General features: G+C 40.7%; 1 protein-coding gene across 3 annotated transcripts in view; it reads right to left on the reverse strand.

The window, feature by feature from the left end:
- Window positions 1-4,841: 4,841 nt before the first annotated feature.
- The window catches only part of NPL (N-acetylneuraminate pyruvate lyase), a 38,546-nt gene continuing 29,780 nt past the window's right edge, over window positions 4,842-13,607 (reverse strand). For 2 of the 3 annotated variants that reach the window (XM_058701576.1, XM_058701578.1), the window contains exons 10-12: window positions 11,657-11,741; window positions 8,503-8,542; window positions 4,842-5,434 (exon numbers count right to left, since the gene is read on the reverse strand). In XM_058701576.1, coding sequence (XP_058557559.1) covers window positions 5,250-5,434; window positions 8,503-8,542; window positions 11,657-11,741 — 310 coding nt within the window. In that variant the 3' untranslated portion in view covers window positions 4,842-5,249. The remainder of the gene's footprint in view (window positions 5,435-8,502; window positions 8,543-11,656; window positions 11,742-13,607) is intronic. The other variant, XM_058701579.1, reaches the window with a different exon arrangement.

Genomic DNA, 13,607 nt, shown 5'->3' on the forward strand with positions numbered 1-13,607 from the left:
CTCTTTTGGGCTCTTGGCCCATTCTTTCTCTCTCTTTCCAGAGGAAGTAAGCTGAAGCCTCTGGTCAACAGCCAGGAAGGAACTGAGGCCTGCCCACTACTTTTTAAGTGAACCTAGAAGCAGATTCTCCAGCTCCAGTTGAACCTTGACATGAGTGAAGCTCTGGTCAATAGCTTGACTGCTATTTACAAGGTTGTAAAAGAAACTTGAGGCAGAACCACCCAGTTAAACTGCTCCTGGATTCTCAACCCTCAAAAACTATGTGAGTTAATTAATGTTTGCAGTTTTGAGCTGCTAAGTTTTGGGGTGATTTGTTACAAAGAATATACAACAAATACAAATATCTTCTATATTCAGATTCTATTCTTTCATTCCTTTCTGCCACTTCCTTAGTTTAGGGCTTCACCATTGGGTGCCAATTGCAATAGGCCACCAAATGGTTTACCTGTTCCTGGTCTCTGTCTTCCAATCTACTCATCATATTGTCTCAAGAGTGACATTTTTAATACAAAGTCATGTCACATACCTCCCTATCCTATACACACATTTTTCAATAATGATGACTCATTGTTTTCCCTTTTCTTACCCATGCTTCTTTGACCTGCTTGTTCTCAAATCACTTAGCACAAGGCATTCTCTAATTGTTAGTCCCTGTTCCAAATAGTCACACACAGCTCATTCAAAAACCCACAGCCATATTTTTTGAACGATTTTTAAAAAAATTTTTAAATGTTTTAATATTTACTTTTGAGGAAGAGAGGCAGAGCATGAACAGGGAGGGGCAGAGAGAGAGACACACACACAGAGTCCGAAGCAGCTCCAGGCTCTGAGCTGTCAGCACACAACCCGATGCGGAGCTCGAACTGACGAACCGCAAGATCATGACCTGAGCTGAAGTCAGACGCTTAACTGACTGGGCCACCCAGGCACTCCCAGATATATTTTTTAAATTAATTTTTTAAATTTACATCCAACTTAGCATATAGTGATTTCAGGAGGAGATTCCTTAATGCCCCTTACCCATTTAGCCCATCCTCCCTCCCACAACCACTCTAGCAACCCTCAATTTGTTCTCCATATTTATGAGTCTCTTCTATTTTGTCCCCCTCCCTGTTTTTATATTATTTTTGCTTCCCTTCCCTATGTTCATCTGTTCTGTGTCTTAAAAACCTCATGTGAGTGAAGTCATATGATATTTGTCTTTCTCTAATTTCACTTAGCATAATACCCTCTAGTTCCATCCATGTAGTTGCAAATGGCAAGATTTCATTCTTTTTGATTGCTGAGTAATACTCCATTGTATATATATACCACATCTTCTTTATCCATTCACCCATCGATGGACATTTGGGCTCTTTCCATACTTTGGCTATTGTGGATAGTGCTGCTATAAACATCGGGGTGCATGTGACCCTTCAAAACAGCACACTTGTATCCCTTGGATAAATACCTAGTAGTGCAATTGCTGGGTTGTAGGGTAGTTCTATTTTTAGTTTTTTGAGGAACCTCCATACTGTTTTCCAGAGTGGCTGCATCAGTTTTCATTCTCACCAGCAGTGCAAAAGAGATCCCCTTCTCTGCATCCTTGCCAACATCTGTTGTTGCCTGAGCTGTTAATGTTAGCCATTCTGACAGGTGTGAGGTGGTATCTCATTGTGGAAAAACCCACCGATACCTTTCATTTCCTACCCTCTATGGTTGGATGGAAACACAGTAAAAACTTCCCAACCCAGGACAAAACCTGAGAGTGGCACTATAATCTGGGCTTCATTAATAATAAATGCAAATTTCTGTTGCAGTTCTTGCCTTGGGTTTAGTCTCATTTTCAACTTTATTTTGCCAGCTATTCATTAAAAGGTTTAGCAGTAATGTAATATTTCTCTGTTGTATAAAGAGTATATATGAATGCCTTGGATAGCTACAAAAACTAGTACTTCACTGTGTGAATGCTGTGCCAGACACTATTCAATATTCATTAAGAACTTTATATGTATTATTTGGTGTAATCCTCATAATAACCAGGAGACAGGTAATACATATTATAATTCTCATGTTATCGATAACTGAAAGACTGAGAAACTAAATGAAATGTTGTAGGTCATACACAGAGAGTGGTGGAGCCGGGACTTGAACCCACACAGCCTGGACCTGAGCACATACTCCTCACCATGGGGTGACCCTGCCTTTCATACAACCATGCCATACCATCTGTCATTTCATACTATGTTGAACCCAACTCTCCACTATATCAGTAGGCCCTTGGGCTTGAATCTTAGGGATAACACTAGCTAAGAGGTATTGTTAAAAGTAGACATACGTGTTTAAGACTCTTGGTGTGGAATATAGTCTGGTTTCCACCCAGTTAAGATTCATGTTCTGGCTCTGCCACAGACCATGTGTGACCTCAAGATATTAAACTTCTCTTTGCCATAGCTACCTCATTTTAAAAAAGGGATGATGCTCTGTTGTATCAGTTCTAAAATACACTTTGAAAAGCATTTTGATACCTCTAGAATGGGATGGCATGTCCTACTTTATCAGCGTTTTTATCTTCCTCAGAGGTATATCAAATGATATCTTACAATGAAGAGCATCTTAGAAATTCAAAGAAACATCATTAACCTACATCAAAAGTAACTATGAAGAATAGATAAATAAGCATACGAGATTCAGGACTTGGCATATACCATATTTAAAACTTGTTTTTCTCTTTGAAAAAAAACAAACAAACAAGCATCTGAAAATTACCTTGTGTTCACGGTACCTATGTGTGGTTGGAAAGACGAGACCCCACCTAGAGTAAGAATGGCAAGAGGTATATAAATAAGGAATCCAGGGTAAGCTGCAGTGATCAGTATGTCTCAGAGCACAAAAAGTGATGTGTCACCTCTTAGGGACAAAATGTACCAGCCCAGAATATCCCAGTAAGGATGTACATTTTGCCCATAGGCTTGGTTTTGTTTACAAAATAGTAAGTCACAGTATTTTATTCTTCTAAGATTTAGTTTTAAATGTGTTGCCACAGTAACCCATGGCTCAAAAGCCAGGGAGGATTTTTTTTTTTTAATTTTTTTTTTCAACGTTTTTTATTTATTTTTGGGACAGAGACAGAGCATGAACGGGGGAGGGGCAGAGAGAGAGGGAGACACAGAATCGGAAACAGGCTCCAGGCTCCGAGCCATCAGCCCAGAGCCTGACGCGGGGCTCGAACTCACGGACCGCGAGATCGTGACCAAAGCCAGGGAGGATTTGATCTAACATTAAATTCAAACTTGGGGCGCCTGGGTGGCGCAGTCGGTTAAGTGTCCGACTTCAGCCAGGTCACGATCTCACGGTCTGTGAGTTCGAGCCCCGCGTCAGGCTCTGGGCTGATGGCTCAGAGCCTGGAGCCTGTTTCCGATTCTGTGTCTCCCTCTCTCTCTGTCCCTCCCCCGTTCATGCTCTGTCTCTCTCTGTCCCAAAAAATAAAATAAACGTTGAAAAAAAAATTTAAAAAAAAAAAAAAAAAAAAATAAATTCAAACTTAATGCAGTAGACCCTGAGAGGTATGCTGCTGAGTGAGACTGTGCATGGTCACTACCTAACCAAGCAATAGAGTTGGAGACAATGACGACAGAGCCTGCTAGATGCCAGACACAGCAAAAACAATAACACCTGAGTGCCTCAGTCGGTTGAGCGTCCTACTTTGGCTCAGGTCATGATCTCACCATTCATGATTTAGAGCCTGCATCAGGCTCCCTGCTGTCAGCGCAGAGCCCACTTCAGATCCTCTGTCTCCCTCTCTCTGCCCCTCCCCAACTCATGCTAAGATAAACATTAAAAAATAAATAAATAAAAAGTATACCTGACATGAATTTCAAGTACTTGCCCTTTGCCAATGAGCAGACTCATTACAGAAGAAACAAAAACAAAATCTTAGATAAGTGACAGACCGGATAGTCAGGTTTAAAATCATTAAGGGTTGGGGTGCCTGGGTGGCTCAGTTGGTTAAGCGTCCGACTTTGGCTCAGGTCATGATCTCTCGGTCCGTGGGTTCGAGCCCCGTGTCAGGCTCTGGGCTGACAGCTCAGAGCCTGGAGCCTGTTTCAGATTCTGTTGTCTCCCTTTTTCTCTGACCCTCCCCTGTTCATGCTCTCTCTCTCTGTCTCAAAAGTAAATAAATATTAAAAAAAAATTTTTTTTTTTTAAATAAATAAAATCATCAAGGGTTGACTGGCAGTATATTTTGTTACTAGGAAGCGCTCACAAGGGTTTGCTGGAAAAGAGATTAAACAGCCAGGGATATAGTACGTAGAAAGGAAAGAGAAAAGAAGGTGTGTAAGGAAAGCTAGACTGAAATAAAATCTTTGGGTCCTCCTCAAATCTTCCTTCACTGAAGAAATGTGCTTGAAAGTATGACCTAGAAATAACAGGGGCCCCTGGGCTAACTGTAGAAGGGACATTGGCCTTCACTTCCAGTAATTCAGGGACCTGTTGGGGAGACACTTTCTTCTCAATGGGGAAAGGGGAAGTGTGTGGTGCCCAAGGGAGAGACCTTTGGTTCTTTGAGATTTTGAGCTGTGACAAGTTCTCTGCATAGCAAGAAGTGGAGACCTGAGTTCATCTTTGGGGAGGGCCTTTTCTTGGTTCTGTGAAAAGCACTCTCATGGGCCCTTTAGTGGTCAAGCAAGTTTCCACATAACCCAATGTTTGGGGGGAAAACTGTGACATCACAGTTAATCTGAAAGCAGATAGTCTAGAGTTAGACTGAGCAGCAAAGTGAGCTGGTGTGTTAATAGTTGTGTAAAGTTGAGTCATGTTGTAAAGTGTACCCACCTAAATGCAGTAGCTCAGAGCTGTCCTAGATTCCAAATGAATATTTATTAAAATGAAAGTACATTATACGGGTTTAAAATTAGAAAATTTTAAAATAGGATTAAGAATCAGAAATCAAGATAATGGGAGCTCCTAAAGGCAAGTGGAATGAATCACTTATAATTTTCCTCTTGATTCCGTTTCATCCATATAAGCAGAAATTTCTCCACAAAAATGTTGTGAAATATTGAATGACGTAGGGTTCATGACCCCATTTAGGGCTTTTGCCCCTTCACAAAAATTAAACATTTTAGGATCATAGAATGTACTTAAATACTTGTCGATTGAGGTGAGATTTCATTTGTTAGAAAAGTGTTTAGTTCAAGTTCATTTAAAAAGCCCTTGAGAAATGAATGCAGTATTCAAGGTACACACTCTGATTTGATAGAAAGGCCTTAGCTACAGGATTCCAAGTTTCTATCCTTTAAATCAGTGGAAGAAAGGAAATCCAGGCTCTCCAGCCTAGCTTTGGCTTCATCAATAAACTCTCTGGAAGCTCTCTGCAGCGGAGGCCGGGGTGGGCCCATTGGAATCCCAGAAACCAGAGTCATGATGGCTTTTGTCTGCGACACTCCAAAACCTAGACAAGAAAAACAAATGAGGAAATGTGACTGGGACTGTCCACTTTGCCACAAACATCTCAAAGCGAGATCACATTCTTACAGTGACTTCTATGACAGGATAAGGTGGGAATAAAAGAGGGGAACATTTCCGGTCACTATGGCAGACTGAGCAGACACAGGAAAGTCCTCTTCCTGTCTCAAACACATAGAAAAGATGGAATATTTTAAACAACTTGACAAACAGTAAAACAAAACAAAGGAAGACTCAAAGTCAACCTCAGAAACAAGGAGGGACCAAAGGTATCGGGAAGAGAGAAGTCAGTGTGGTGAGGAGTTGCTGAAGCCAACTGGTCCAGGAGGATAATCTGATTCAGGGATATACTGCCATGGATGGAATGATAGGACTTCATCGCTAAGACAGAATTTAGTTCAAGTAAATCTAAGAAGTCCCTGAGAAACGCACTATTTAAGATGCTGCTGTTTTAGAGCTGGTGTTACAAAGCTGGTCAGGAATCCAAGAGGAAGCCTTGGGTCTGTGCATAGAGGGGGTTGAATTAAACTCCCTGTGTGAAACTGGGAGCCAGCCTGCCGGCCTGGGCATAGAGAGGCAAGGAAGCTTCATTTCCACCAGGGTTGTGGATGGAAGAAGATCATATGAAAGAAACCCCAAGCTTCTGCCATATATGAACACTGGGTCCACATTTGCATTAGGTACTTGGTGTAAGAACTGGATTAAGAAATTAACCTAAAAACTGGTTAGAATTGGTGAAAGCTCCAACAGAGGCAAATGTAAAACCACTTGTTAGGACACCTTATAAACTAGAGCACAGTGGATTCTCCAGAAAACAAGTCTCTGAAGACAAATTCAGAATTAAAATTTACAAAACACATGAGAAAAAGAAGTCACACAAGAGCTAGCAAATGCTTAACTGACAAATCTCACATCCTGAGAATTGATGATACAGAAATATCTGGGAGAAAAAAAAAAAAAAGAAATACTAGAAATGAAAAATTTACATTCAGTGAAATGAAATAGTAGAAAACAGAGCTAAACATAGAATTAGGGATTTTGAAGGTGGATCTAAGGAAACAATACAGCACAGCCAGATATTTGTTTTAATCAGCTATCGTTTTTGGATCTAGGGTATGAAACGTAACTTTCTTTTGCTAAGTTAACTAATTGAACATTGGGAAGGAAAATACTAACATGACCAAAAATACAGTATAGTTTGATGAATGCAAAATGGCCCTCCCAGGCTTATTACAAATGGTGGAATAGGGAGCTACCCTCATAGTAAGACTACAAGTTTATTTATTTATTTATTTATTTTAAGCATTTCTTTTTTGAGAGTGCAAGTGGGGGAGGAGCAGAGAGAGGGGGACAGAATCTGAAGCAGGCTCTGCACATATAGCAGCAGCAAGCCCGATGTGGGGCTTGAACTCAGAAACCACGAGATCATGACCTGAGCTGAAGCGGATGCTCAACCAACTGAGTCACCCAGGTGCCCTGTAGACTACAAATTTATTAAGATAGTCTCTCCTTGACTAAATCATGAAAGCTCCAACCTGCCAAGGAAGTATGAAACGATTTCTTTAAAGATGTGTTCTCTTAAATCATAAAAATTATCTTCAAGAGTCCACATTCAAAACGCAAATATTCTGGGGGCACCTGGGTGGCTCAGTCCATCAAGTGTTTGACTCGATTTCAGTTCAGGTCAGGATCTCACAGTTTGTGAGTTCAAGCCCCACAACGGGCTCTCTGCTAACGGCGTGGAGCCTGCTTGGGATTCTCTCTTTCCTCTTCTCTCTCTCTCTCTCTCTCTCATGAAATAAATAAACTTAAAAAAAAATGCAAATATTCTGGCAAGAGTATCAGCTAGTATGTTAGAGCTCTATGTGGCAGAAATGTTGCAGTGTCACTGCTAGACGATCTTATATGTACACAAGCACACTTTTAGCTCTAGTTTTAATAGTTTAATATTTATTTAAATGTACCTTAGGAACATACACACCTACCACACCAAACCCACAATTTTGTGAAAAGTATGGCTTAGGTAGGACAAGGGAATAATATAGTACTTGTGGCACATAAATAGGACAACAATCATGGAAGTGGAAGAGCGAACGGGAAACAGCGTCTTCAAAGGATTAAGAGAGCTAGTGGAGGACCTTGCAGGAATTAGGTGCTCCATATGATAGGTGCTTGGAGCTCGGGAGGAGTTGCCAGAAGACAAAAGGCTCTGAAAGGGAGGTGGGAGGTCTGCCAAGAATAAACCTAAAACTTTTCCTGGACTCGACCCAAGTTCTCAGAAAGGGCCAACCTCCTCAAGAGGTGGACTAAATGGTGGCATTTGTCACGGGATAAGATTTAGGAGATTGTGAGGAGGTTTCTTTATGCAAATTTACTGTATTTCCCTCAAATTCTACTCTGTCCTATTATCCAAACCTCCATCATCTGAGTTTACTTATGTTACTAAACTCTCTTTACATTGCAAATACTCTTGGGAGAGCTGCCAGTCATTCACAATTTAGTAAGGTCTGTGTTCAGACTGCCTTCCCCCACCAAGCCCTCAGGCTGAAATCTGTGTGGTAGAATTTTAATGAGCAAGGGCAGGATGGTGGGAGAAAAGGATAAAAAAAATGGTGTGCAGAGGCGGGGGAGGCAAACAAAGTGATAAAATGGAGGGTTGAGATTTGTGGAAGGGTGCCAAGGACCCTCCAAATAGGTTTACTTCACCATTTTATAGGGTTGGCCTTAAAGCTAGTATTGGAAATAAAACTCTGCTTGCAATGGAACAGGAAGAAGTGTCCTTGTTGGGGGAGCCTGGGTGGCTCAGCTGACTGAGTGTCCGACTTCAGCATAGGTCACGATCCAACATTTGGTGGGTTCGAGCCCTACATTGGGTTTTGCACCAACAGCACAGAGCCTGCTTCAGATTCTCTCTCCCTTTCTCTCTGCCCCTCCCCTGCTCTCTCTCAAAAATAAACATCAAAAAAAAATTTTTTTAAGGTGTCCTTGTTGAACCCTCACAGTGATGGTGTTCCATTTCCTTTACACTCATAGCAGGCAAAGCAGAAAACTTACCAAGTTTGAGCACAAAGTTGATAAATCTCTGAATGCAAAACTGGAAAGGAAAAAGAAAAACACAAATCTATAGTCAGTATTACTAAGCTGTGATAACAATTTAGAAATTTTGGAAGTCAAAGGACAGAAACCCCAAACTAAAAAGCCCACACACCCTAGTTGTCTGAAGGCCTGTCAGAGTGGAAAAAAACAGCCAAGTGAGGTTGGGGTTGAGATCCACCCAGGAGAAGGTAGGATCTTTTCACATACATAAGCTTTATTAAAAGGGCTCTTGCAGAAAAGAAGCGCCAAAGATAGAATTGTAGGCTAGAGCTAAGATGGGGGCAGGCACCCTTTATTCATCTAGCTTGCATAGCTAAACTATCAGCTATTGTGGCTGTTCTCAAACAGGGGTACACTAACCTCTGGGGCACTTTCTTTCCAAGATACCTAAGGGACACTTAGCCAAGGCTAAGATTTATGGGGATAAATAATTTCTAGATCCTCAACATCCATAAATGCTATTTTCTAAAACTGATGAGGGGAAGAATTCGCATGTAATACAGCTACAGGTTGTCCTTTTGTATTTCCTTTTCATAGTCCTTTTTCTCCCACTTTTGAAAAAAATAAAGACATACCTCCCATATCACTGCCTTGGGACACCTCTGGGAACCAAATAAAGGAGCAGATCAAAATACTGGTATGGGCACTGACAAAGTGACAAAGCGACTCCTCTAATTAATGGGTAACGAGTCCTCTAAAAAACCATAGGGCTTTCAACTTCTTGCTTTCAACATTATTTTCAATGTTGCTACCCAAGCTGTTAGCTGAAAATCACTAAAGCATTCTGTGATTTTTAACATGACTCAAAAACTGTTCAAAGAATTGAGTGACTTTGCTGTAACAAAATTTCTTCCATTCCTACAGGGTTTCGCAGCACTCATTTCTCTAAAAACCAAAACCAGAAATAATATCGATGCTGAAATTAAACTCATGCTAGCATTAAGTAATATTCATCCAAGAATTTGTGAACTAATTCATAAGAAAAAGACTCCATCTGTCTCATGAAGAGATGCCTTTTCAGTAACATTTTACTCTTACGTTGTTTTCATCAATTGTATACAGTCTAGTAACAGAAAATTCTGTGCAGAATGAAATTCTAACACCCAGAACCTTACAAACATGTATGTATTTATGTTCTTTTCTCCCTCTCACACAAACTGTAGCACATCACATTCATACCCTGCTGCTTTTTTACAGTTAATATATCATGGAATATTTCCAGGCCTGTACATAGAAAACTATTTCACCCTTTTAAGGGCTGCATAGAATTCCATTGCGTAACTCAAACACAATGCATTTAACCATTTCCTTATGGATGGATATTTGGGTTGTTTCCATCTTTTGGTATTATAAACAAGGTTGTACGGAACATCTCTGTACGTGTGTCATTTCACTTATGTAAATATAACAGATGGCATTTAAGTCCATTAGAATGAATAAATTCTGCCCTAACTTTTTGCTTCTTCACTTGATTGTATATTCCCTTAGAGCAGAGACCAGTATTAATGAAGTTATGCACTTGGCCCAGCCCTTGGCATATAAATAAATGAGTAAATGAGACCCACACACACTAGCCTCCTATAAGGATAAAACAGAGAATGTGGTAAACTAAATTCCTTACCAATACTATTTTGAGTGGGACTAATGGGGGAAAAGAAAGGATGGAAACCGGACCAGTCAATGAAAGAAACCACTAAATGGAAGGGCTCCTATCACAGCTGTTTTACTGTCTACTCCATCATATGGTTTCCCTGTCATTCAGCTTAGAACAGATTGGAATTTTCAGAAATAACTTTCACTGGGAAACTAAGGAAAAAGAAAATAACCATCGGTGCAAAAAAAAAAAAAAAAAAAAGGCAAAGTCTGCACAATTCAGACAGACTTCTTATCTTAATTTAAACCAAAGTCTTGTCAATGTTTGGTTTAGTTGGCAAAGCTTCCTAAGTTCCTACCCTGTTCTTGTTCTCAGCTTCACGTGATCTGAGGCTGAACAAAGGCAACTATTAAATCAGCTATTTAAACTTGAAATAGGAAGTAGATTTAGGATCGCTCAATGTTCAGGTCTAAAAGGTGGGGAATTAATCATTCCTGGCAACTGCTACCTCACATTCTCTCTGACTTGGAGCTCAGGTCACCCCCTCTCCCTCTAACCTCCAGGATGTTCTGCACTTCTGCTCTATAATCTCTAATTTCCCTAAAGGCAGCCTGTCTTGTTAAAAAAGATTCCTTATCTGAATCTTATTGGGACTGAGCACCTGCTCTGATCTTGCCTATGCCTTTCATTCAGCTTATTTTCTTGGGATACTCTACTCCGTCACTTTGATTATTATACTCTACTCAGTCACTTTGATTATTTACTATTTCGGAGGCCAAGTCCTTCTCTTGTGCCTACGCTCTTTCTTTCCATCCCATTCCACTTGTGTCAAGTACACATATTACCCAGCTGCGAGATTGGTTCTGCCCTTCAGGAGTCTCTTCATTCTCTGGACAGCTGGCCTGTCCTCCATGTAGCATTAACAGTGGCCACTATCCCCCCCAGGTCCTCCCTGTAAAGCATCGTCTCCTGCTGCTTTTCTCTTCCTAGTGCAAAGCCAGTGTCTCCTTTTAGATCACTCACTAGGCTGTTGTTTCTGCCTGGTGGATGCTTCCACCAGTTCTCAGCACACTGCAAGTGAAGGTGACTGACTGGCTCTGACTTCAGCTCAAGTCTTCCCATTTGGGGTTACCAGCTTCACAGCTTCTTCATAAACTCTGGAGACTTGGGTGTCAGGTCCTCAAGGGGACAGCATTTGGTCACATTTTTCCCAGAAATCTATCACTGTTATTTCATACTCAAAAATACTTTGAACATAGAGTAAAAGATCGTTTGTAGGAGGAACAGAGATCATTCCCGTACAGGGCCGGTCCTGATTAGCTTGCAGGGAACACAGACAATGGGGACAGGTTTGGTTTTAAACAAGAACAGGTAAGAAGCAGAAGGAAAATGAAGAGAGAGGCAGCTGGGCAATTTTAACAAGGGCATGTAAGGTAGGAGTGCTGATGAGAAAGAATAAGAATTATCCAGTGGAAAGAAAAGTGGCTGTGATTTATATGAAGGGAAAATCAAGTTAACCTGATGGTTCAGGGCTGAAGAGAAGTCCTTTCGTTCAAAAGCCTCCAACATCTGGTTTGTCTTTTTTCCCAGGTAGTTATAGGTACTAGAAAGAAAACAGTATACACTGCAAGATCAATAACTCAGCGGGAGAGGTTCTTCCAATCCCTTTGATGCTTAAAAGGGAAAAATATACCAGGCCTTCCAGAAGTGTATTTTTTGGCCCTAATCTATTAGAGATCAGGTGTCTTCAGTTCTGAGTTTTGTAGCAACACTAAGCAGTGCCAAGAGGAGGCAAAGAACACCAAAGGGGATAAAGAAAAGGAAGAAAAATGGAAAATGATAAAGTTAGAAGAAAAGGGAAAAAAGCAAGAGATGGAGTTAGTGTATTTGGTAGGGAGTAAATGAGGCCAACACCTGCCTCAGGGCACATGTGCAGGCACAATGCTAGCCAAGAGCTGTGGATAAAATATAGCATCTGAGCTGAGGCCTTGAAGTCTTATGCTGAAGAACTGGGTGAATGGGGCAAATCCCAGCAGATTGTCTAAATTCTCTGTCCAGTTTATACACTACCTGTAATATATATGCTTAATTCATATATTATCTAGAAGCTAGTTTCTAATAATAATGTTAATAAAGATAATAATAAAACAAGAGATCATTTACTGTCTATTGTGTTCCAGGTGCATGACATAAATCATGTCTAATCCTCTCAAAGCCCTGCAGGGTAAGGCTGGCTTCTGTTTCACTGTGAAAAAACTCCAGCTTAAATTTTTTTTTTTTTTTAACGTTTATTTATTTTTGAGACAGAGAGAGACAGAGCATGAACGGGGAGGGTCAGAGAGAGAGGGAGACACAGAATGTGAAACAGGCTCCAGGCTCTGAGCTGTCAGCACAGAGCCCGACGCGGGGCTCGAACTCACAGACCGCGAGATCATGACCTGAGCTGAAGTCGGACGCTTAGCCGACTGAGCCACCCAGGCGCCCCAAAAAACTCCAGCTTAAAGAAGGCTACAGAGTTGTGGCAAAGGCTTTCACCACCTCACACCACCATCTATTACAATTCAGCAAACATAAAAGCGAGAATAAGTCCTTTGATCTGATAGAGTGTAGGCTGGAAAAAAAAAAGTCTCTAGCTACCAATAAAGACAAATATCTTAGACTAATCACTGAATTCTTAGAGAAATCGGCAAGGTAGATGTTTACAGAAATTCTTAACAAGGATGCTTCCCCAGTGTCGAGCAACTTCTCATAGAGTTAAGTCAGTATCAGAAAAATATATATTTATCTTGGTATATGAAGAACAGAATGTTGTTGGTACTTCATATATGTAGACCCTGGAATGAGCAGCAAGGGATTCCAAGAATGTGAAGTTCCACATTACCTTCTGGTCATAAAGTAAGGAAAAATAAAACATAATAACTGAGATAAGTCACTTATAGATGTGGAACACTTCTAGGTCACGATATGTACATGAATGTCAGAGGAGTTTCAGAATACTAAAATTCAAATCCCAGGGGTCTTAGGCATATTTGGTTAGAGAGAATGTGATTACAGTGAAGAAGAAATAAAGTCTAACCAAATGTACTTTGCCTCCAGATTATGTTGACAGAATTAAAAATGCCAAATGGGGGCCAAAAAAACAAAAGTCAAAAAAGTAAGAATTTACAGGGGAAAAAAGTAAGAATTTCACAGCCAGCGTATCCAGGCATTCAGGTCTCCTTGGCAGAAATGTCCCTGTAGTGACAATGGATATTTCCGGCCATCCTGACTTGGTGAATAAGCCATTAAATTATCCAACTTAATTATTCTTTTCTTTTAAATAAATTTTTAAGTAAGTTATTTATTTATTTATTTGAGAGAGAGAGAGAGAGAGACAGACAGACAGACAGACAGACAGACATCGCGAGTGGGGTAGGGGCAGAGAGAGAGGGAGACAGAGAATCCTAAGCAGGATCTGCACTGTCAGCAC

Source organism: Neofelis nebulosa, chromosome 15 (genome assembly GCF_028018385.1).
Source record: "Neofelis nebulosa isolate mNeoNeb1 chromosome 15, mNeoNeb1.pri, whole genome shotgun sequence".
In the NCBI taxonomy this organism is placed as follows: domain Eukaryota; kingdom Metazoa; phylum Chordata; class Mammalia; order Carnivora; family Felidae; genus Neofelis; species Neofelis nebulosa.